The sequence below is a fragment of the Propithecus coquereli genome, unplaced genomic scaffold (assembly GCF_000956105.1).
Source record: "Propithecus coquereli isolate 6110/MARCELLA unplaced genomic scaffold, Pcoq_1.0 Scaffold223, whole genome shotgun sequence".
Taxonomy (NCBI): Eukaryota; Metazoa; Chordata; class Mammalia; order Primates; family Indriidae; genus Propithecus; species Propithecus coquereli.
Window position 1 is genome coordinate 4,158,988 of NW_012147523.1, and position 25,982 is coordinate 4,184,969.

Below are 25,982 nucleotides of genomic sequence, written 5' to 3' on the forward strand. Positions count from 1 at the left end.
ATTTTTTAGTATTTCTTTTATAGAGATGGGGTCTCTGTGTTTCCCAGGCTGGCCTCCAACTCCTGGGCTCAAGCAATCCTCCCACCTCAGCCTCTCAAATAGCTGGGACTACAGGTACATGCCACTGTGCCCAGCTCCTTAGCTTCCCCTTTAAAAACTTTATCTGAAAGACAACTTGAGATTAAGATGGATCTGAACTCAAGTCTGTGTTCTTTATCACAATATTGTCAATCAAATAAGATAAATGCTACAAGCACCCACACAGAGTATACCCGTGCCAGGAAGAAATCGAATCTGCCTAGCCATGGCATGGCTAGCTCGGTTGGCCTCTGCTCAGTAATCAAAGACATCGTAGGATAAGCCAGGGCTGGATTTCCACAGGTGTACATCTTGCCCTTTATCATGTTTCCCGAAGGGACACCAGGCTCACAAAGAAACAATTGTGAATTGCCCTGAATTCCTAGCGATCCCAATCCCCACAAAACCCAAAAATCGATACTGCTCATGTGCTCCATCAGCGGCAGCAACATTTGTTCGAGGAGTTGGACACAGGTCACCACACTGGAAACAGCAATCCTGTGAGGGGAGGGGCACAGATGATGAAGCAGGCTGGGAGATTACATGATCTGCAGGTGATCAAAGGAGAGCTTGTAAGTAGCAAGAATGTACACCTGGACCCCAAACTTCAGACTCCAGATATGCTGCTACCTCTGCTCATGATGCTGATTTCACTGGAACCTCTCTGGGGCCATCCTCAGGTAACCAGACATCACACAAACCAGCAGGTAAACGTCAGAAACATGGGGAGTTAGAACAAGCGAGGACCACTGGTGTATTAGTCTTGTTTGCACTGGGAGTAAGGTAAGAAAATGGCTGGATTTCCTAGCCAGAAAATATAAATAAAAGCACAGGCAAAGTGAGGTGAGAAGCCCACTAAACCACCATCTGCTTCCTCCCACAGGTGCTGTGGGTGCCTGTACTGTCTCGGTCACACAACCACATTACCTAGAGGTGGACTACACTCACAAGGCTGTCACCATAGAGTGTAACTTCTCTGACACTGGATGCCCTTCAGAGCATCCAACAAGCTTGTGGTTTCGCTACGGCACTCACCAGCCTGAGAACCTGTGCTTGGACGGATGCCGAAGTGAGGCAGACAAATTCACAGTAAGGGAAACCCTGGCACAAAACCAAGTTTCCCTCACTGTAAACAGAGTGACTTCAAATGACAGTGCAATTTACATCTGTGGAATAGCATTTCCCAGTGCACGGGGACCCAGAGCTAAGCAAACCGGAGGAGGGACCACGCTGGTAGTAAGAGGTCAGTCAGTTCGGCTTTATTTCAGTGCATCCTTGCATTTTGCTCAGACTTACAATCATTACAGAATTTACTCACATGCAAAAATCATGAGATAAACTTGCTAATTTAATACCCTAGCCAATGAAGGGCATGATCTGAGCACAAGTTGCCATGAGATTTGGATTAAAGAACTACTCCAACCCCACCTCCCAACATCCATGGACACCAAGTCAGTGGTATGCAGTTGCTACATTCTCTCTCGATATCCAGACTTTACTAGTGAAGGCTAACCAATCACTTTCATCCTTTCTGTATATTACAATGGTTTGGTGTAATGTACCAAAGGAAACTTGTGATGAGAAACTATCAGCTTTCTTAGGACCTGATCTGGTATTGCACCACCTAAAACAAAGCACTAGAGAAACATAAATGATCAATACATTGGACTCAGAGAAAATATGCCTTATGGAGAATTAGCACAAAGTTGGAGAGAAGCCACTGGAGGATCCCTGAGCCTTCCCACTCTGCATGGATAACAAAGAACTGAGAGTGATGGCTCTGGCTTCCTGAGATTTGCCAAAACCCGTGACAATTCCTCACCCAAGTGAGGACATGAAACCTAGTTAAATCCTATCAGTAATCTCACCAAGTCATTCCTTGACTAGTCAGAGATTAAGAAATTTCAAAGAAAAAGTTTCACTTGATTCTAGGGCAAGAAAGAGAGCAGCAGTAACTCCTTGCCATTGTTGGATCTCTTCCCTTAGAAAGGACTCTGGTATGATGAGCACTGAGATCATTAAAACATGAGCTCAAAATCAATCAGCCCTTTAGTTTTAAAATAGGACTCCAAGGATCTGAGATCATCCAGTATCATAATTGCTGCTTTTAACTCCCAGGGATGTTCTAAAGGGCTCTGAATATTTGAATGGCATTTAACCTTAGTTATTCTCACTTATAAATTACAAATGAGTTAATTTATACAAAGCACTTTTAATAGTGCTTACCATATAGCAAATACTCAGTAAACGTTAGCTACTGGTAGTAGAACACACACCTGACAACTTTAGATATTTATATGTCTCACTGCATTAGCCTTCTATAAAAAAATGTTAGTCAAAAGGAAAAATGGCTTGTAAAGAGATGAAGGTCTTTACAACTGCAAGGCTTATATGAAGAGATTCTTCTCTATGAGCAGAAATGAAGGTTTTTTTAAGACAGGCATGGCAACTTCCTGCCTTTTCTATAGAGAGCTCCTCATTTAGCACTGAAATTTTTTCTTTCAAAGTTGCATAGATGTGGTTAATTCATTAGTTTCACATATAAAAAATGTACACTGTATAAACTGAGTTCACAGGATAAGCATCTATGGGATATTTAGTTTCAGGTTATTCAGATAATAATTACACATGTAACTGTATTTTGTACTTCAAATAATCAGCTACCTGAAGACAAGGCATGTTATTTAATTCTTACCTAGAGCACAGGACGCTTGAGAAATTCAGAATGTGAAAATGGATTCAATAATTCTGCTTTCAGAACTTCATTATTACATAAAGAAAGAAGAGTACATGTAGCAATAACAACACCTGTCTTTTAAGCAAGCAATGCTTGCTTACAACGCATGGTCTTTGCAGGTTCTTTTACAGACGCGCTATTCAGCTATGTACACTAAACAGCTCCAAGGTTATAAATGTCAGCATTAACAATACATGTGAAAATGTCTTAACTACATAAGCACACTCTTAATGACACTTGTACAGCATTTCTACCAAAAGAAATTTTAAATTCCCTTAAACAAACTATCTTGAAATGTTCATCTAACTTCAAGTAATGCTTTATATAAAAAACAATTCTTAGCATTAGGACAAATGGATAAATGAATTTTTAATTTTTAAAAATGAGTAATGCTTTTGGTATAATACGTTAAAGAACCAATGAACTGACTTTAACTATCACATACTTGACTGTCTTTTGAATCAAGAAACCCTGAACAAATTTTTATATGAACAGGCAAGCAGAGAAAGTGCACATTTCACCTCTAACACGCAGCATCAATTATACTTTATATATGTATTGCAGGAATATGCTTCAATTGTGACTGTGTTTCTTTCTGTTTCTGTAATTAAGAAACTAAGCTTCTCAGCAAGGAACTGCAGAGTTTCCTGATAGCTGTCCTGTCACTGCTGTCTGTCTACATTACTGGTGTGTGTGTCGTCTTCATAGTCCTCTCCAAAGTAAGTCACATTTTCTTACACTGATTTCCCTATAGCCTTGAAAGTTATCACAAGGAAGATAATTTCCATCTCTCCACAACTTGTGAGCCTCAGAAAGAGTTCACCTAATATCTTCCTTTGCATCTGCAGGGAACACCACCTGCAGGAGAGGGCTGTAGAAGGAGGCATAAATTCTCATCACTGAAATGATTAACCAGAGTACACAATTTATAGGGTTATTATTATTATATGGGCTTTAAAGCACAGAACCATCTATGCTATCTTTCTGCTGCACAGGTGAGGGGTGGGGAGGTAGGAGTGGAATATTATTGTTATATATGAAAGCCCTAAGAATAGTCTTTAAGAACAAAAAGGGGTTAATGAAGAGACTAGAAGCTGCCTTAAAATATTCAAAAAAGGCCTACAGTTACTACTAAGAAAGAGTATCTTTTGGCTGAGCATGTTATAAGAGGGGGTATATACATGTTGTGGTATGATTACTATAAATCCTACAATTGACACCAGTTTGAGTTGTTCAATTACTTTCTTAATGGAATAACAGCATCTCAGAAATGATAAAAATGATCTCTTATTGTATATCATTTAAATATTAAGATAGTTTAATCTTATTATGGTATGAGATTATCTGTCACAATTATGAGTGCATAAAATGTTTTATATACTTTTCTTTTCTTCTTAGCAGTCAAAATCTAACACTCTAAGAAAGAAAGAAACAAAAGATGATTCCCAAAAGGTAAAGACCAACACTTGCAAAATATTTTTAAAGTTGTGGCTGGTTGTAACTATTTCAAATCTGAAATATTTTAAGAAACACAGAGAATATCATGGTAACTTTCAACCATAAACATTAATGTTTCCTATTGTTGAGAAACGCAAAGATAATATAATCTCAAGTGGTAAACTGTGATTTAAATTTGACAGTTCTCAACCATAAATTCTATTTAATGTACTTAAAATAAAAAGAGTTAACTGTAGGTATGGATGAGGGCGTAGTTTCTGAGACTGGTGGCAATAAAGAAAGAAAAGGTTCTGATGGTGTGCAATAATCATTGCTAATAGTCCTCAAAGAAAGATTTTTTTTTTCCCATTTGTATTTACAGAAGAAGAGTGCTCGGCGTATTTTTCAGGAAATTGCTCAAGAACTATACCATAAGAGATATGTGGAAACAAGCCAACAACCTGTAAGTGTAAAATATCAAAAAAAAGGTAACACAGACATAAAGCATGTCTGAAAAAACGAAGCGGCCAACAAGTTGTCAATAACCATGTTTTCCTTCAGAACAGTCTAAAAGAGGACTGTCACATAAAATGCATTTTTGTATAGAACCTATTTTGATAAACACGTAACAAAAAACACCTGAGACAGTATTAAATAGCCCCAGGCTCATATCTTAGTGACATGGAAACTCTCAGAAACACACTGGACACAGGCAATGTTTTCAAAATAGATAAGGATGTTTTAAAAGGATGGCTTAGAAGCTACTTTGTACAGCATCTTGCACGCAGTAGTAGGCATTATATAGATGCTGCAAACATTTGTGGATCAAATTATGAAGAAAAAATTACTTGTTACTGATAAGGCAAAAATAAATTCACATTAGAAAAGATGCAGTTAATGAGATAAAAAATGAGTATTTCATCAGTCTTTGGAGTTGGATTGATAGGAAGAATACATCTATATTATCTAATACATTCTGACAATGTTTCTCTAAAGTGCTATATAAACAAGTTTTTCAAACAAGATGCTGTTTTAGAGCTACTACAACAGATACTTGGTTTCCATGATGCATGATCAGATAGCTCAGATTTAAACTAAAATGTACAGAAAACAATGTGAATTTATATACTAGTAAAACTATTTTCTTCTTAAATAGCAGCCAAGAGGCAAATGTAACAGGAGACTGATACAAGATATATTGGATTTTTTTCCAAGGACAGAATATTGTCCAAGCAGTCATTTCATCCTTCAGTGTATATACAAATACATAAATATGATGGATGGTCTAATTACCTAAGATGTCATGCTGAATAATTATAAATGCCTGGGCACACTTTTTTCTTATTGAGGCTGAGGCATCTTTTTCAACAAAGAGGCAAAGGTAAGTGGCGTGAAGGTAGGCCTAGAAGTAAGAATCGTAAAGTTCCCAGCCAGGGTTTTGACAATGGCAACTGAACAGGAAAATTATTTTTCAGTTCCCACATCCTACTCTAAATGCATACAGGGAAGATGGTAACCTAGCCTTTAAGAATACTGTAAGGGTACTTAGGACCCAGGATGCAAGATGGCATAATGGCTTCTGTGTTGCTTGGAGGATGACATCATTGGTTACATAACCTTAAACACGGCTCACTATTTACCACTGCAGGAGAAAGAAGACAACACCACTTATGAAAACAGAAGAGCACTTTCCAACTATGAAAGATCATAGAAACATTTTAATTTTCAATTAAGTCACTGAAAACCCAACTCCAGAAGCTACGGCAGTGTTAATGGAGACTCAACAGGTCTTAAAAAAAGCAATCAAAGGTAAATGGAAAAGACAACTGTCTCCAAAGAAGATGCCAGAGTATGAGGAAACAATAACTAATAGTAACCACCAAAATACTAAAAACCCAACAAAAAGCAACTGAAAATGCTTTCCTAATTTGCCAAGAAAATTCTAAGCAGCCTAACATTTTCAAAAACTTTTATAACATGTACCCTAAGTTTGTTTCAGTCAAAATATGAGGTACGTGATGACTGCTACCCTGAAGACTTGAAATCAAACCCTACATGCCTCAATCTTGAGTGGAAGAATCATCTTTCTGGGTTGCGGAAATGATGGGACAATCAGAATAGCTGGGAGGGAGCAAAGTGCCAAAATATGAGTCAGAAAAATTCATTGTGAAAAGTCCTTAGCATGAAAATTATTTCCTCTGATACTATAATGGGGCAATGGTATAATGCACATTTGCCTGCCAGGGTATGCAAAATAACTTACATTATGCTTCCTGCGAAAAGTGAAAATACAGAGTAGAGGAAGAAAATAAAAGCCAAAATAAAGAAAATCCAAAGCAGGTAACAGAACAAATAAGCCACAACTGACTCTAGATGTCAGTGTTGTGCCAAATAAACAGCACCAGGGAAGGCGTGTGCAGCAAGCATTGACTTTAGGAGTATATTCGCAATACTGATTTTTAACCAATTTAGGAGGTTAATATCAGATAGGGGGCTGGGTACAGCAAAGATATTTATAGAATTCATTACCACTTCACTAAGAAAACATGATATGGATTGCTCTTTGAAAGCTACTTCGGTATAAAAAAATCTAACGCATCCACAAGAGTACATTCATTATTAAACATGAATTATGACCTATTACGTTTATTTCATTAAAGTGTTTCTTTTAAACTGGTATTAAATGAGACATATTCTTTTTAAAACCTAGATAGAATTTTAAAATATTCTAAGATCCCTTTGAAATCATTTTGCATTGATGCACTTAAATCAGTGATATCAAACCCTTCTGATCATGTGTCCAGAAAAATGCAAAGAGGAGAGGAGGGAGCATGTAATCTCATTTTATTTGTATGTACTTGTACACGTGTGTGTGCATATATGTTATATATGTGTGTTGTGTATAGTGTATGCATGTATGTGTATGTGTGGCTATGTACGTTTGTATCTTATATAGAAAAATGGAAATTAAACAATGGTATAAACAGCAATATAAATAGAAATGCTAATATTTTCTTCCTATATTCGAAAATAAATTGTCTTGTATACTCCCTGAGGTGTATACCCCCACACTTTGAGACCACTGGCTCAGGTGAAATAAATGAACTTCTAAACCAGACTGTAAAAACATTGGCAAGTACTAATTCCATCTAGATGAATAGAAGAAGTGTTGAATTAGACCATTTACTTTCCATTTCTGGGAGTCATTACATTTTGGTACTTAATTCCAGAGCTGAACATATGCTGCTCTTTGTGTAGCTAACAAGGAGACAAAATCTCTAAGATGAACTAGTGTTTGATTCAGAATATGCCTTTCCCAAATGTAAGGATTGTGTTTCAAAGATTGATTTTTAAGGGATCCACTTTCCAAAAGAAAGGAGTTCTATTCGTCTAAGTCATGTATTAAGAGTGGCTGATGTATATATAATATTCATTTATTCATCCATCAAGCCAACAATACTTATCGAGTACCACACTATTATACAATCAAAGGCCTCTTTTGCATATTATCCTTGAGTCACACAACTTGCCCTACCCTAACCCTGGATCTTGTTCACACCCTCATGCTTTTGAATATGCTCTTCCCCTCTGCCTGGTAAAACGCTTCAGATTACAAACAAAGCTCAAATGTCAGCCCCAACATGAAACCTTCCCTAACTCCCCCAACATTTAATGGAACTTTCTTTCTCTAACCCTATGGTACTTTGGTCATATTTCTTATCACGCCATTATCTCTTTACATCTATTTTCTATATTACTCTGTGTTTTAAGAGTAGAAGCACAATTCCCATTTATCTTTGTATTTCCACTGCCTAGCACACTACCTGGTACATAGTAGGCCTTCGAATGTGTTTATATAAAAAATGCAATTGAACAATGTTTCTATAGAAAAATACTCTTTCAGCATGTCAACTGAGATGCATGGCACACTTCTCTTCCTAGCCATCAACGCTCACCCCTTTCCATAATGACAGTTCATTGAATCCCTAACACTATTAATTTTCCTGCTATCTGAGCATCCAGAAGAATATTCATTGGAAAAGATTAAACTATAGTTTTCTGATTAGATTTGAATTTCCCAGGACAATGAAAAGTGAGCAATACTGAAACAATTTGTTTTATTAATAGTTTGGGCTGCTATAACAAATTACCATAGACTGGGTGGCTTATAAACAGCAGAAATTTACTTCTCATGGTTCTGGAGGCTGGAAGTCTGAGATTAGGATGCCAGAATGGTTGGGCTCTGGTAAGGACCCTCTTCCCAGCTGCAGACTGCTAACTTATTATACTCTCATGTGGTAGAGAGCAGAGAGAAGCAAGATCTCTCAGAACTCTTATAAGGGCACTACTCACATTCATGAGGGCTCCGTCCTCAGCTCATCTTAATTACCTCCCAAAGGCCTCATCTCCTCATGCCATCATAACAGGGGTAGAGAGAGGTTTCAACATATGACTTTGGGGGGGTGCAAACATGTAATCCATAACACAGCATTAAGAGGGAAACAGGTGTTCTAGTGTCTACATACCCTCTAGACAAGAGCTCTTAAACCATATACCAAAAGATGCTAATAGGATTTTTAAAATAAGTAATTTTTTTTTCATACCATGTAAGTCTTGAGAGAATCTGAAATCCTGGCTATTAGGCAGACAGTTAAGCCTCTGTGGCATCAATTAACATAAAACAATGGAGAATGCACAGACTTTATTGAGATAAAGTTAAAAAGCAGAAAGAAGACTTCAAATTCTGATTATTACGAGTTTCAGACAGATCTAAAAGATACAATTATTTCAGTCTGAAAAACTGTGAACAAGTATAATCAATAAAGCCACAAACAAAGTAATAGAATAAGATAGAATCAAATGAATCTAACATTTATTAAATACCAGTAATGAGACAGACGCAGCTGGGCACTGTCTTATATGTTAGATTATTTAATTCTCACAATAAGCCTCAAAGTAGGTATTAGCCCCTTTTTTTGCAGATGAAACACTAAGATCAATGACAGGCCCAAGTAATCCATATTTCAAACAGGGGTCAGCCCCCAAAACCCAAGATCTTTCCACAAAACAGTTCTGTCAGTTGCTTATTTCTATTTAGACTGATGAGAGCTTTAAGACTCAACATGTTTAACTTAATCAGACCAATGGCCCCAGAAGAAAGTAAGAAGGTTGCCACAGGGATATACCACTCAAAAAGCACAGGCCTAGATAGTTTCACAAGAGAATTCTACCAAACTTTCAAAGAACAGAATATAGAGCATAATGTTCCATATTATTTTTTACAACATCAGAACACTGATACCAAAATATAACAAAATATAATGTCTTCCCTCCATATAAATCATATAAATAAAAAAAAATGATTGGGTACAGAACAAATATCACTATCCATAATATTAACGCTCCTATTTTTATTTTGAATTTCTGTAAATAGAATCTAGTGATGCATTTAAGAAAAAAAAAAAAAAAAGACTATTGGCTGGGCACAGTGGCTCACACCTGTAATCCCAGCACTTTGGGAGGCCAAGGCAGGAGGGTTCCTTGAGCCCAGGAGTTCAAGACCAGCCTGGTCAACGTAACAAGACACCATCTCTACAAAAAATAATTTTAAAAATTAGCTGGGCATGGTGGCACACAACTATAGCCCCAGCTACTCTAAAGGCTGAGGCAGGAGGATCACTTGAGCCCAAGAGTTTGAAGCTGCAATGAGCTATGATCATGCCACCAAACTCTAGCCTGGGTGACGGAGTAAAACCCAGTGTCTAGGAAGAAGGAAAAAAAAAAAAGACTATTGAGTTTAAGCCCAAAAATCAAGGGTGGGGAGAGACAGAGAGAGAGGGAGATCTGAAAAGAACTATTAATTTCATAAGTCAAGGAAGGAAAAACAATATGACCATCCTCCACAGATGTTGAAAACTTAGGTGACAAAATTCCTGATTTTTTAAGTTCTTAATAAAACAGGATTTTAAAAACATACTATCTCAAGCCAAACATCGAACTCAAGTCAAAAAAAACAGCATAATATTTAACATAGAAATATTTTCATTAAAGTTAGAAATAAGACAAAAATGTCTGCCAAATGCTGGTATCTCGAAGGGCATCAACAGGGGCCTCCCCAAGCAAAGCTGCACACTGCAGCAGTGTGCTGGTAAGTCTTAACACCCAGCTTGGAGAAGGGCGAGGCTATTTGTAGTGTTCACCAATTTCCATGGTATAAATACACGGTTAGTTTCAATAGGAGCCACCTTTAGCAAGCAGTTCACTAAATCCCTACCAATGTAACAATCGGCTATCATGAGCCAGTCCTGGCTGCTCCAGCATACTGCTGCTTACATCAGACAGTGGAGACATGGAACGCTGGTAAGAAATACTTTCTCAGATACATTTAAGTGGAAAACGGCAGCAAAAGTATTTATAATGGGCTTCTATCTGTATAAGTAATTTTTTAATGTACATACATACTTATATTTGCATAGACTATCTTTTGAAGAATATTTAAGATACCTGAACAAGGTTGTGGAACTGGAGTGGGTGAGAAACTTTTCATTGTACACCCTATCCCAAGCTGCTTGAACTTTTACCCTTAATTACTTTTTAATAAAAATTACAATTTTGAAAAATTAAATGTCATTAAATTTTCATTTTTACAATGTAACTCTCCTTTTCTTGATTACATACTTTTCCTTTTTTTAGTACTTAAAACAATTCTCAATATCTAGATGGATGAGAGCTTTAAGACTAAATATGTCTAATTTAATTAGACCAATGACCCCAGGAAAAAGTGATAAAGTTGCCAAAGGGCTGTATAAATAGTTCCTTAATGTACACATAGACTTGTATTTGCATACACTATCTCTCTAGATTCTCACTAGATTTAACAACCCCTAACCAAAACTGGGCCAGTAAACCAAATAAACTATATTAATAGATTAGAAAGATGTATTTTTGAATTTTGTTTTTTCCTAAATTAACCTAAGTAACAAAATGGTTGTGGTTCAACTTCAAGACATTTACCAAAAAAATTACACAAGTAATCATTTCACCTACAACTGTTTTTTGTTAAAAAATAAATTAAGCCAAGAATGCAAAGCACACTCAGATATCGTTAAAACAGTCCGGTATTCAAGAATTCACACAGCAAGATCATTTTGTACCTCCCACTCCTCACAGTTTCACATGAAAATCATCAGGATCTAATTAGTGACTTAGAGAAAGGAAGCAATAATAGAGTGCCGTGAAGCAGTCTGCAAAATTTATAGGTCACTAAAGGTCACCCACAGCAACAAGGCTTCTTGTCTCAGATTTGCAATGTGTCATGTGCCAGAATCCTTAGACTCAAAAAGCAAGCTCTGTACATCCACAATCAAGGAGCTTGTTTTCAATCCTTAGTGGAGACTGCCCTCTTGTCTAGTTTGACTTCCTTTCCATTTTTAGTGTCAGAACACAAGGAAATAAAAGTCGTGCTTAGATTGATGTTTCTTCCCCCTGCTCTTCCACCTCCTGCTATGCCAGGAAGTAGCATTAAAGTTCTATCACGTGGTTGCCCAACAGGACACAGGAAGCCAAGATCGTGCAAACTGATGACTAGTGAGTGCAATGGAGATGGAGCTGAGGCTTAATTACACAGGGAATAGCACTGAAATAAGATCAGGTTGCTGAATCACCAAGAAGGACATTTACTAGGCATTTTTCACTGTGTAACATATAGATGATATATGGACACACACTTAAAGCAGTTTTTTTCTTTACCATGACAAACTATTCAACAATAGGAATGTAATATAAGATGGGAGAGGGGACATCTGTTCTATCTGTTCTCTTCCACTCCCTTCCACATCTCAAGAATTCCCCATTTTCCCCACCATCAACACAAATCTCAAACGATTTGATAAATGTTAAGACAAGCATTAAATCTGAAGGGACTAAGACCTGGGGGGTGGGGGAAATAAGGACAAGAAAAAACTAAGGAGCAAGCAAGTGATAACACAAATCCATGCAGAACTCCATGGTTATAAGAAACATGAGCATTATTCCTTAAGACAGAGACTTTCATGGTATTTGATAACTATGACACTTGCAAAATAATGACGGATTCCTTAAAAATGTCTCTGAGCTCTTAAGTTTTTTGAAGCCAAGGTCAAACTAGGTAGTAGAATAGAAAAACTAAAGATTTTTAAATAGTAACATGTATTGCTTATACAATAAGTAATTTTATATTAATCTATATTAACTTACAAAAATGCAAAGGAGACTTGAAGTCATAACTTTCAAGATGACCTAAAATACAAACCACACTAATTATAGTAAATATGAAGTGATATGAAATCAATCCATTTCTTCTAATGTATTCATTCAATATCGCTGAAGAGCAAGACCATGCAATCAAAAAATCAAACGTTATACACAGAAATGATACATGCTAGAATGCAAATGGTCTTCAAAAGGGAAAAACAGATAACAGCATTTATCATTTTTATAGTCTGGGATAAGAGATGCAAAATGCAAAAAAAAAACAGCCATAACATTCAGCAAGTATAGGAGTAGATTAAAAGGCATCATTTATTGCTTAATTAGTTTATAAGCTAATATATAAACAGTTCAAGCTCCATTTAAAAACACAGATACAGACACCTGTTAGGCTTTCAATTTTGAGCAGTCAGACCCAGCTGAGTATTAATTATTACCACTGCAAAGAAAGTGCCAGAGTTCTATAAAATCCACCTTAAGATAAACATTAACCAAGGTGATATTTTACATGGATTTACTGTATTATTTTAAATTCCAGGCTATTCTAAGAAGCACTAGACAATGTTTAATTGTGCACACCATAAAATCACAAATACCAATAAGCAGCTATCCCTGAAAGAACTGGTCTGACCACACTTACCGTTTTCCACATAGGGATGGAAGGGAAGGACCAGGGCAAGGATGACCCTTCCTCTAGTTGGCTCCAAGACACTTCTGATATCTTTTAACAAAGTCAGGGGCTGATCACAGCGGTCCAGCAAATTCAAGCAGCTGATGACATCATACTGGAACCCTGTATTCTGCCATTCATTTATACCAAGTACTCTGGAAAAATCAGAAATACCTGGATTAATAAAACTCCCCTTCAAAGATATCTGTAAAAATAATCGAGATCCCAGTAAAAGCTCTAACCTTGTCTTCTAAATCAAAGTAAATTCAGAATCTTCTAATTTATATTTGCAGTAATAAAATGGCCAAGCAAAAGAAAAATAACAACTATATTTCTTTAAATTTAACATTTAAGCTATTTCCAAATCTCAAAATGCACAAAGTTTCCTGTACAAGAACTTATACGTTTAACAAATACAAAGACAAAAGCTGATAAAACCGGTTATAAAACTAAGACATCAAATTCTTAAACAACGGTCAATGAACAAAAGAGTCCTGCTTTTTAACATTCCTTGGAATTTAATCATAAAATACATTATACATTCATGTTTTCTATTCCTAGTGTCCCTCCTATTGTTAAGAGTGGCTGGGAGTGATATAATTTCCACTTATAACCTATGACCTTTTGAGCACATCTCTGTTCCCAGAAGAGATATAATTTCATACTCTAGAAATCTTTGTATCTGAATAACTATACAGAAAAAAAAAATACAGTATATCCCATTAAAACTATAAGTAAAGAGCATGGTTTAAAAACTACTTTCAACCCTCAATTATCTCTCTCTCTCTCTCTCTCTCTCTCTTTCATACACACACACACACCCTAATTGTAGAGAACATTTTTAGTCTTCTACAACTGTGGTCCCCAGCCCCAGGCCACGGACAGGTACCAGTCCATGGCCTGTTAGGAATTGGTCCACACAGCAGGAGGTGGGCAGCAGGTGAGTGAGGGAAGCTTTATCTGTATTTACAGCTGCTCCCAATAGCTTGAATCACCGCCTGAGCTCCGCCTCCTGTCAGATCTGCAGTAGCATTAGATTCTCATAGGAGCTCAAAATCTACTGTAAACTGCACATGCGAGGGATCTAGGTTTCGTGCTCCTTATGAGAATCTAACGCCTGATGATCTGAGGTGGAGCTGAGGTGATCATGCCAGCACTAGGGAGTGGCTGCAAACACAGATTATTGTTAGCAGAGAGGTTTGACTGCACAATAAATGTAATGCGCTTGAATCATCCCAAAACCATCCCCCCATCCCCTCCCCTGCCCCTGGTCTGTGGAAAAATTATCTTCCATGAAACTGGTCCCTGATGCCAAAAAGGTTGGGGATTGCTACTCTATAACATTTTTATATACAGAAAGGAGAGTTTTTATATCATGAGTCTTTGTTAGCCACACCATTAAGGCACTTCTACAAATTACTTAATCCTGCCTGGTTAATACCAATCAGAATGTGGTAGGTGAGACAAGTTATGATAGAGGGAGGTGAATAAGGAAACAAGAAAAAGGATCTTTGGTAAGTAAGTCATTACTAATGCTGAAGAGATACAGTAGAGCTATTTTAGAAAATTCTAAAAGTATAATGAGAGCTGTTTTGAAAAAACTCATTAGCATATTTTATTGCATTTCTGAATAGTAGAATAAAAAGGAACACAAACCACTCAGATGCATCTTGTTTTTAATCTATATTTTTATAAAACTAAAGCCTCTTCCAAACAACAGTCTAACAAACTTCAAGGGACTGGTCAGATTCCTTTGTCTTACAGGTGTTTTACCATACTACATATTGTTTGAAATAAGAAGGGCATCGGAGCTTCAAAATCACTTTGCTAGACAGAAGTCAACTGCGACAGTAATTTTAAAAACTACATTTATTCAAAGAAGAGTTTCAAAACACTGAGAAGATTCTACTTTCGTGATAAAACTTTCATCAATTCCTACTTTAAGAAGTGAAATGAAGAATTAAAAAGAACTATTTGTATATTAATGCCTTAGCTAACCAGCCAATTTAAAATAATATAAAAAACAAATTTTATACTCGATTTAAAAAAACAAAACAAAATTTTATGTCTATCTACAATAAAGCAGAAGCCAAACAGTTTCAGCATATTTTAATCTAGAATAATCTCACTAAATCTACCTCAGAAATAGCTTCAGACAGGTAGTTTCCATATTGGCAATTTTGAAAGAGAAAAATACATATAACAGAAAATTATGACTTTAAGGCTGGGACAGTTAAACCTATACCTACAGAAGCTCAACTTCATCTTTACTTCTATTTTGTGATTTCTATTTGTAAACTCAATTCCATTGAGGAAGACAAATGTAATAGCCCTGCTCAAACTGCAGGAATCCTAATAAATTATTAGCCCAGGAATCCTCATAAGTTATTAGAATTTTCCTCTTTTATGAGAAAATGAAAAAAGTGACTTGTCCAAGTTCACAAGGCAAATCGCTGACAGAGTAAAAATTCTAACTTGGAAATTCTAGTATGTTATTCAGCTCAATGAACCTGCACTCTCCATATAAGGTAAGAAAGACCTGACATCATTCTTTGGATAAACCCTTCCATCCTAGCAGGTGGAGAGTGAATGGCAATCTGTCTTCAGTCTTAATAAGACTTAATAAGACTTCAGTCTTAATAAGAAAATAAAGAGGATATGAACATGAGAAACAGAATTCTCAACAATATTTTCTTTATAAGAAAGATCCCAAACCTACATAGAGTGACTAAAAGTTAAGCATCTTTCAAATTTACATTAAAAATCTTCGTTCTCGACTGGACGCAGTGGCTCACATCTGTAACCCCAGCACTTCGGGAGGCCAGGAATTCCAGACCAGCCTGAGCAAGAAGGTGACCCTGTCTTTACAAAAAAATTTTTAAAAAATTAGCTGGGCATGATGGCATGCACCTGTAGTCTCAGCTACTCAGGAGGCTGAGGCAGGAAGATTGCTTCAGCCCAGAAGGTTGAGGTTGCAGTGAACTATGATCATGCCAGCCTGGGCCACAGAGCAAGACCCTGTCTCTTAAAAAAAAAACTTTATTCTCTGGTATAAAAAATGTATACATAATTCCTTTTTGATTACCAGCATGAGAACTACCTGAGCAGAGTTAATTCCAATATCCCCATCACTGTTGCAGCCTCTTGCCACACTTGTTTCCTTTGCCATCTACTAACCACCATTCACAGTATGTAAACTAATTTTAACATCAACTTTTGGTAAAGCAGACTGAGAAAGGTAAACATGCTGCCAAAATTTCTTCCTGCCAAAGGAAAATTGTTTTTTATTTATTGTCATTTGAATTACAGAATTGTTCATAATTGCACATAATGAAGAATTAATTGCATAATTCTTTCCTATGTCTATAGCTTTTCTAAAACAGCATTTCTAACCCTAGAAGCAGAGTATCTGTTTAGGGCGTTACCATTTTCAAGAAAATGAGGTAAGAGTTTCTCTTCCAGGAGGACTTAAAATACATTTTTCCTTAAAGAATGATAAAGCAATCAGTATTTTGATAAATCCTAAATTTAAAAAACACCAAAAAAGTTATTGTTTTGCTTTAAAAATGCAAGCCACATCCTTAAATTTTATAATAGGGTTGTCTGGCATAAACAATGACATCTTGGCAATACAGTGGAAAAACGTGGTCATTTTCTGTTTACTTACCTATTTCAAATATACCATCCAGAACCTTTAATAAAAAGCCTGTTTGGGGGGTTTTGTGGGGTTTTTTTGTTTTTCGAGACAGGGTCTTACCCTGTCATCCAGACTAGAGTGAGTACAGTGGTGCAATCAAAGTTCACTGCAACCTCCAACTCCTGGGCTGAAGCGATGTTCCTGCCTTAGCCTCTCAAGAAGCTAGGACTACAGGCCCTCACCACCACACCCAGCTAATTGATTGATTGATTGATTGACTGATTGAGACAAGGTCTCACTCTGTTGCCGGGGCTAGAGTACAGTTGTGTCATCATAGCTCACTGTAGCCTCAAACTCCTGGGCTCAGGTGATCCTCCTGCTTCAGCCTCCCAAGAAGCTAACACTACAGGCACATGCCACCATGCCCAGCTAATTTTTCAAATTTTTGTAGAGATGTAATTTTTGTAAGGGGCTCTCATCATGTTGCTCAAGCTGGTCTTGAACTCCTGGCCTCAAGCAATCCTCCCAAAGTGCTAGGATTACAGCATGACCCACCATGCACAGCCTATTTTTTGTAGAAATGAAGTCTTGCTATGTTACCCAGGCTGGTCTCCAACTCCTCCTGGTCTCAAACGATCCTCCCGCCTCAGCCTACCAAAGTGCTGGGATTACAGGCGCAAGCCACCTTGACGGACCCAAAAGCCTGTTTTTCATGGGCCCAGATATTCAAGGGAAACAAAAATAGATATATCTTACAAAGAAGCAAAAATAATGTGGAATTAAGCTGAAAGTCTGCCTTGCCATCATGGGTTGGGAGAACTCTAAACTTAGATAAGATACTACTTCCTCATTGAAACCTCAAATTGCACCAATGGTCACAAAACTTGCCACTTTTGTGACTACATTTTTACTCCATACCAAATAATATTATGGAAGGAGTGCCAACCAGTATGAATTTCCCATCTAGGCCAAACTGCAGATTTTGGCATATGTGCTATATTTCAGGAAAAAAATTTCGACTAAGTATTTTTTATGTGGTAGATACATTTATCAGGATTCCATACCATATAAACTCTAGATATGTTATTAATTCAAACATCTGAAGCTTTACTGAAAATTCCATTAGGCATTTAGAATTAAACCAAGGGAAGGCGGAGGGGTGTCAATCATTTGATTCCAACACCTTCCTCCCACTTCGAAGCACTGATTTTTTTTAAGTGGGGAGAAAGAGGAATCAGATTAGAAATTTAGCATGACTTAAGTCATTGTTTTAACAAAGGTCAAAACATTCCAAGTTTTAAAATAGTGAATTAATTTCTAATTGAAGGAAAATATTTCAATTATTACTACATAGACCCACCAGGATCTAATCTGAGACAGATTGTTAAAGCTAAAGGGGACCTTACGAATCACTTAGTTCAAACTCACACCTATGTAAGTCTCCTCCTGTAACATCTCTAACAGCTACTTAAACACTGACAATGATAAGGACTTAGACGGGTCAAGCTATTAAGAATGACGATCTCCCTAACCTGTAAATGAACTTCTAGGGCTTAGCTGTGCCTGACTACACCAGAGAGTATACTTAATCCTTTTCTTCCATATAAAATCCCATTGAATATCTGTTTACAGTAATATTCCATTTCTCCCTGCTCCTACATGGTCTACCCTTCTCCAGACTAAACATTTCCATGTTTTGCAAATGCTCAATCCAGCCCTGCTCCAAAAGCTACACTGATACTGTCTCTTGTGTTAGTGTGTAAAAGTAGAAACATGTGGATAGGAGAGTGAGTGATTACATAATTCTTTCTCCTGTCTCTATAAGGCTAAGCCAGGCTTACCAAAAATATCATAGCGAAGGAGGCAGATTCCAGCTTTGTCTCCCCCATTCTATACTCAGACAATATACAGAAATCATCCAACCAACAGAATCAATACTGAATAAAGAATATCCTTCTTCCTAAGTCTCTCAACCACTAGATGGTCCTGAAACCAAGATTTAACATTTCACGACCATTATCAATGGTTATATATTAAAAAACAAACAAAACAGAAAATACCAAGTATTGTCAGGATGTAGAGAAACTGGAACCCTTATACATTGCTGGTGGGAATGTAAAATGGTGCAGCTGCTATGGAAAAGTACGGCGACTCCTCAAAAAAATTAAACATAGACTTACCACGTGATCCAGCAATTCCACTTCTGGGTATATACCCAAAAGAAGTGAAAGCAGGGACTCACACAGATTGTTTGTTTACTCATGTTCATAGCAGCATTATTCACAACAACCAAAGGGTAGAAGTAACCCAAGTGTCCATCGACAGATAATGGCTAAACAAAACGTGGTATATGCACACAACAGAATATTATTCAGCCTTAAATTGTGACACATGCTACAATACGTATGAACCTTGAAGACATTACACTAAGTGAAATAAGCCAGTCACAAACATAAAATACTGAATGATTCCATTTATATCAGGTACTTAGAGTAGTCAAACTCTTAGTGACAGAAAGAAGAATGTTAGTTGCAAAGGGCTAGGGGAAGAGGACAATGGGAGTTATTGTTTAATGCGTACAGAGTTTCAGCTTGGGAAGATGAAAAAGTTCTGGAGATGGATGGTGGTGATGATGCTTGCACAACAAACGTGTACTCAGTACCACTGAACTGTACACTTTAAAATGGCTAAAATGGTAAATTCTGTTATGTATATTTTACTACAATTGAAAAAAAAATTTAAGTATATCAGATTCTGATTAGGGAACATGTCCCTACATCTGATTTGCCTTTTCCAATTTGTCTCTCACCAGATCCTTTCCTCCCTAGAGTGCCAACTCCTCTGCCAGGGGAAGATTATTTCTCTCTAAATTTCCACTTAATTTTGTATGGAAAGATTTTTTTTTTAATTCCTAATCATGGAAAACTGCTTCTGATTTATATTCTTTAAATAATATACATTCAAGAAGAAATACATCTAAAAACCAGAAATATGTCCCAAAGCATGTCTAAAAATTATACCTGTATTTCTTCTTCTGAAGCTGCCATATCATAGTTTCAGAAAGCTCAGTGGCATAGATTTCTTCAAAATGAGGGCTCATGATTTTTGTGACTTCTCCATCTCCAGCACCTAAATCAAGAAGTCTATGGGTTTTCCAGTCAGGATTAATTTTAAGCAGTCTCTGAAATTGATCTGGTGAAAACACAAACATTGAGCCTCTTCCTAGCAACCTGCAAAAAAAGGACAAAAATCAAGCAGTCTATGCAAATTAAGCATCCCCCATACACACACAAAGAGAATGTAGCACCAAAAACCATTTGAACTTATAAAATTTTTATTACGTGATTAAAATATGCATTTGTCTTTAATCATATTATGATTAAAAAGCAAAGCTAATAAAATACCTCCGGACATCATCATTTGTATTTGGAGTTGCAAATAATACCCCAAAAGGCACGGGGGAAGGAGGGAAATAAAAGGTGGAAAGAAGGATGCAAGGGCAAGGAAGAAGAAATAAGAACAGATGAACATGAAGAACTTAAGTCAAAATAGGAAGAAAAAGTGGAAGGAGTAACAGAAAACATGTTTGTCAGTTTAAAAAGATGACAGGCTAACAGAGTCAGACCGTGGTACCAGGTAATAACACTAGGCAAAAAAATCAAATGGAGAAGAAAGCCATTTCAAATATGGAACTAAAGGGTGAGAAAATATGGTTTAAGTATAATAGATTTTTAAGAGAAAAACGGAAAAGAGTGGTCCTTCTGCTATCAGTTAATTTGCACTAAAGACGTAGAGTCATACTTGTCTCAGTTTATATGTTTAACTATTGGCTGGACCCTATTATTTCTAAAGGTCCTAAAAACCATTCAAAATCGTAGTAATGCCTTTGAAAAAAGAGATGGAGAGGAATTAAAATGGACATCAAAGAGAACCCTCGGACAAGCAGCTATAGTTCAAACCAAGTCTCGTGAAAGCATCACCTTGGGAAGTAAATGCGCTCCCTCGTTAGGACTTGTTTTCTAGCTCTCAAATCCAAGTCTGTCTAGGGCAGGGATTCTCAAGCTTCCTTTAAGCAGCAGAACCTTTTCTTTAAATGAAGCGGAATTCATACAGAATATAAAATGACAAGAGAACCGCTGCTGCTAGAATGAGGCAGAGATCCCTGGAGCTGCTGCCAGTCCATTTCTAGGCCTTTCTCCGCAGCCTGAAGTAGCTCCTCAGGCACTTCCTCCTGAGACCCTGGAAATCTGTTTGAAAACCACAGGTCTAAGAAGTGGCAGGGAAATCTGTACTGTTTTGCTGCTTTCTGGAAATAATCATAGGTAGAATATGTTTGCTATACAGTGACTGGAAAGACGGATGAAACATAGTGCTTCCAGTAAGACTAGTTTCAAGAAAAAAACAATGGAGTTCATGTAAAAAATTCCCCCTCCCCTTTTCCCATTAAGGCCACAGAAGAGTTTAACCAAATTTAATAACATACTTACAGTAAATCTTCTGCCACAAAGAAATGCTAAAAAATTGGAGAATGAGAAGGGAAAAGACACCAGAGACCATTAAATGTTATGCTACCCGCTACAACTGCGTACCAAAGGAAACCATATTTCACAGAAGACAAGTTGTTTTTAATCCTCAGTTGTTCACATCTTATAGTAGAAAAACAAGAAAATCTGAGAAAAGGGACAGAACCTACTGAAATAGCTGTACAAAATCTCACATGGAAACCAAAGTCAGTGCAGAAAGAGGCCACAGGCAGCGTGGCTGAGGGAGGCAGGTTTCAAATGCTGATGCTGACTGGCTGCCACAGGACCAAAAGTAAGTCACAAATGGTTATTTTGCTTAAACTTTCCCAGCTACAAATAGCATGCTTCCCAAGCCCTCTCCTTGGGATGTGAGGAATTTTGACATGATAATCACAAAATTCTAGAGCTGGAGGTCATCTGAGGTCAGCGCTCATGGGCTATATGACTGTTCTACATTTAAAGGCACCAAAGAGAAGAAGGAAGCAGTGTCCTATTTGCAAAGAACATATCAACAGGGGCTCCGTAAAAAAGGTCAACGCTGTCAAAAAAATAAAATCAACTGAGCCCAGTGTTTAGCAAGCAGGACCGATCTGGCCCTCTAGGGGGCACTGCGAGTAAATGGGAAACTTTCGAGTAGTTACAATGTCTTGGGGGTACTACTGTCATTTAGTGGGAAAGGCCAGAAGTTAGACTTCTTGCAAAGTGTGGGGCAATCTCACACAATGAAGAACTGTCCCACCTAAAATACCAGGACACTGATCTAGCCCAATGCAAGGTTTCCAGTAAACATATACTGTGGAGAGAGATAGTTCTCTAATTTGTCTGTAACTTCAGCGTTTAATAACCATCCTAGGTTCTCTGGACAGAATCCACGTTTTCTCTAGACTTAAGAGTCTATAGGCTACGCCTCTGCCCTATAAAATAAACTCTGAAAACAGCTATCAAGTGTCTCCTTACTGGCCTTCTCTTTTCCAACATAAAGGAAGTGTGGTAAGTATCCTAAGTTAATTCAAGAAGGTACCATAATAATTATTTCAGTAATAGACAGTCACCCATGGTAACAATCTACCACTGCCATGTCTGGAAAGTACCAATGAGCTCAAAATTGTGTCTAGCTGAGAATAGGACACAGAGGGCAAGAAGGACTTGAGGGGGAAAGGAGGTTTAAAAGAAAAAAGCAGAAGAGTTATAGATAAGGGAAGCCAAAAGGGGCTTATTAATTGTACTGCCTCTTTGATCAAACTGTGAAATCCCAGAGCTGGGAATTTTAACCAGGGTCCAGTGGGTAGAGGAAAGGGGAAGCACTTCAGAGTTTGAAATCCCCCAAATTATATGTAAAATGTTGAATATAAGTACTTTTTGAAGAGGGAATTCAGAGGTACAGGACCCAATAAAGGATAAGAATCTCTGCTACAGTGACCCATCTGATCTCCAAAGGAAGAATAAATGGTACAGAAAAGAAATTCGGTACAAGAATTTTAGGAACAAAATGTCAGACCGAGTTTTATAAACTCAACTACCAATATAAAAATAACAACTGTCTGCTGAAGCAAACGTATGGCAATCTCATATAAACAATGAAGAAAATCAAGTAAGATATCTTGAGAAATGGCTTGCAGTGCCTGAAAACATATTTAAGGACCAGATGATAGACTGGGGATCCAGACATTCTGTAGAAACTGGCTCCAACCCTCAAGGGAAAAGAAAAGTGGGCCCAACCAGTGACTTTACTGGTCCGACAAGGCTTTTTAATTAAGCATTGAGCCCCTATTGCTTTTGTTTTTGGCTTTCTGGATTCTAGAGCCTTGAGGCTGCTTGAAAAGTTGGCCAAGAAAGGATAAAAAATAGTCCCAGAGCTGCTTCTATGGATGTATATGAGGGAACCACTCTGGGGACAGAGAATTCCACTATAAGTTTACAAAATTCTGGTAAGCCTAGACATTATTTAAGAACAGATATAGGCTGAGTGCAGTGGCTCACACCTGTAATCCTAGCATTTTGGGAGACTGAGGTGGCAACATCACTTGAGGCCAGGAATTCGAGACCAGCCTGAGCAACATGGCAAGACCCCATCTCCACAAAAAATAGAAAAATTAGGTGGGCATAGTGGTGCCTGCCTATACTCCCAGCTACTCAAGAGGCTGAGGTAGGAGGATTGCTTGAGCCCAGGAGTTTGAGGTTGCAGTGAGCTATGATGATGCCACTATACTCTAGCCCAGGTAAGAGAGCAAGACCCTGTCTCAAAAAAAAAAAACAAAAAAAACAGATGTAGTACTCTTCACTCAAAACAGACCATCACCCATTGTTAGAGTGATTAATTAGCTCCCCCTACAATACTGGGAAGTGTTTGAAGGCAAAGATCTTACAGCTAAGCATAAGGGCTTAAGGGCCACAGCTTAAGGGCTTGGTTCCAAGGGTCTTGCCACCCTGTGGTCCAGAACCAGCAATATCCAGCAGCATCAGTGGCATCACCTGAGAGCTTGTTAAAATGCAGAATCTCAGGCCCAGTCCTGACTTACTGACTCATAATTTGCATTTGAACAGGATCCCCTGGTGATTCCTGTGTACATCAAAGCAGAGAAGCATTGCCCTGAGTAACTCCTGCCATGAAAACATAGACTAATGAGGCTATTTGTCAAGTTAAGGTGAATTTAAAGAACATAACTACAGAAAGTTAGAACACTGGACCAACTGTCAAGGATTCTGACTAGTAGAAGTGTTGTAGCTGAGGTGGTCAATATGTTGAACAAGATAATTTTTCTTTTTCATTTTTCCTTTTTAAAACCTAAGGATAAAGAAAAAATGTCCAAGATTCACTTACCCATTGATAGATGTCCTAGACATAAACAGGCTAAAAACAGATGACACAAAAGAATGATATAATTGGATAAATAGCCAGCCCGATTTCTCAATGCTGTTGTTTAAGAAGATCTGTGTTCCTTGATCAAGGTAACTCTGAACAAAGACAGCCTGGAGTGATTCGCATAATTTCTCTCTGTTGCACACATACCACTAAAAAAAAAGAAGAAAGAAAAACAAAAATTAAAACACACACTGAAGTGTCACCTAAGAATCCAAAAACAAAAGACTAAATCAAATCAAAGATTTCCAAATATTCTAATCTCATGGTACTTTGAGGATAATCATCTCTTATATTCATATGACCTATAAAGTATAAAATACTTCTTCACACATGACTTCTCATTTAATTCTCTTAACTGCCCTGAAGGTAAGTAGAGAGGGTGAGGGATGGGTGAAGAGGCTTTGGGGTCATTCAGCTTAGTAGGTGACAGAACCAGACCTTAAGCCCAGGTATTCTGACTCGTGGCCCAGTGCTTTAGTCACTCTACCCTCTGCCATCTAGAAAAGCTCTGTTGGCCTCTCTTTCACAAAGATCCAACATCAGAAAACAAATAGCTAGCGTTAACCTTGTTTCTTTAGATTAAAAAAACAGTCATATAATCCAACGACTTAACTCAAAACCACCAAACAAATCAATGGCAGAGTAAGAAACAGAATTTAACAGTCCACTAACCAGATTAAGTTGCCTTTCTTCTTATAGATTACATAGAAGAGATCTTTAGAAATCTTGAGCTCTGCTTTACAAACAGGTCATGTGACATTCTTACAGTCAGGCAAAGTGTGCTCAAGAAAGATTAAGAAGTTACTTAAGGTCATACTGCAATCAATGAGAAGACAAAGTAAGACGCTAAGAACTAGATTTCAAAGAATAGGCTCTAACCAGAATGCACTGTTTAGAACAAAATTCAAGAACATCAACTGTAGATGAAGTTTAATCTTCCATAATAAATGTTTTCTGTATTCACTTAGAGTTAGCACACCAGAGAAGTGGGGACGCAGATTGTATAACAGCTTCAGAGTTAGCCCCACAATCACATCCTGGCTCTGCCATTCCATGTGAGCTCGGACAAATCACTTAATCGCTGAGCTTCTATTTACTCATTTGTAGACTAGAGATGTCACTGGTTATCTATCTATCCTGGTAGGGTACTACGACGATTAAACAAGATAATGCTGGCAAGTCCTAAAAATAGCACAAAGCACATAGTGAGAATCCTGTAATAATCATGGCAATGAGATTCTTCTAACATGGTCTGATAAATAAGAGTAAGTACATTAAGTACAGTGATGAAACTGTAGAGTAGAGCAGTTACTATTAATCTATTATCTGCTATGAAACAACCAATTTTTCCCAATAAGAAGTCTATTGACCAAGAGTTAACTTGCTTCCTCCTGACAAATATGACCATTTATCGGCAGTAGGTGTCCTGTAAAGGCTTGCACAACTGGTGGACCAATTTTACAGTCATCCTAAGCTTGCTAAATGTTCAATGAAATCTTGGGTAACATTCCTGACGCTAACAATAAAAGGAACCAGTTATAAGCCAACACAAACAAGCAAACAGGCACATTAAATTTTAAAAATTAATCATTTTACAGCCGGGTGTGGTGGCTCACGTCTGTAATCCTAGCACTCTGGGAGGCCGAGGCGGGCTGATCGTTTGAGCTCAGGAGTTTGAAACCAGCCTGAGCAAGCGTGAGACCCCGTCTCTACCAAAAAAATAGAAATTAATTGGACAGCTAAAAATATATAGAAAAAAAAAAAACTAGCTGGGCGTGGTGGCACATGCC

At 37.5% G+C, this 25,982-nt stretch overlaps 2 protein-coding genes across 6 annotated transcripts in view; one reads left to right on the forward strand and one right to left on the reverse strand.

Moving 5' to 3' along the window:
* The window catches only part of IGSF6 (immunoglobulin superfamily, member 6), a 7,687-nt gene extending 1,490 nt beyond the window's left edge, over nt 1-6,197 (forward strand). Inside the window, exons 2-6 of one of the 2 annotated variants that reach the window (XM_012644974.1) lie at nt 962-1,321; nt 3,428-3,534; nt 4,217-4,267; nt 4,635-4,715; nt 5,901-6,197. In XM_012644974.1, coding sequence (XP_012500428.1) covers nt 962-1,321; nt 3,428-3,534; nt 4,217-4,267; nt 4,635-4,715; nt 5,901-5,963 — 662 coding nt within the window. In that variant the 3' untranslated portion in view covers nt 5,964-6,197. Of the gene's footprint in view, nt 1-961; nt 1,322-3,427; nt 3,535-4,213; nt 4,268-4,634; nt 4,716-5,900 lie in introns of both variants that reach the window. The other variant, XM_012644973.1, reaches the window with a different exon arrangement.
* The window catches only part of METTL9 (methyltransferase like 9), a 42,358-nt gene that overhangs the window by 4,306 nt on the left and 12,070 nt on the right, over nt 1-25,982 (reverse strand). For all 4 annotated transcript variants that reach the window (XM_012644972.1, XM_012644971.1, XM_012644970.1 and 1 more), the window contains exons 2-4: nt 24,151-24,341; nt 19,827-20,036; nt 13,140-13,324 (exon numbers count right to left, since the gene is read on the reverse strand). In XM_012644972.1, the coding sequence (XP_012500426.1) occupies nt 13,140-13,324; nt 19,827-20,036; nt 24,151-24,341 (586 nt within the window). The remainder of the gene's footprint in view (nt 1-13,139; nt 13,325-19,826; nt 20,037-24,150; nt 24,342-25,982) is intronic.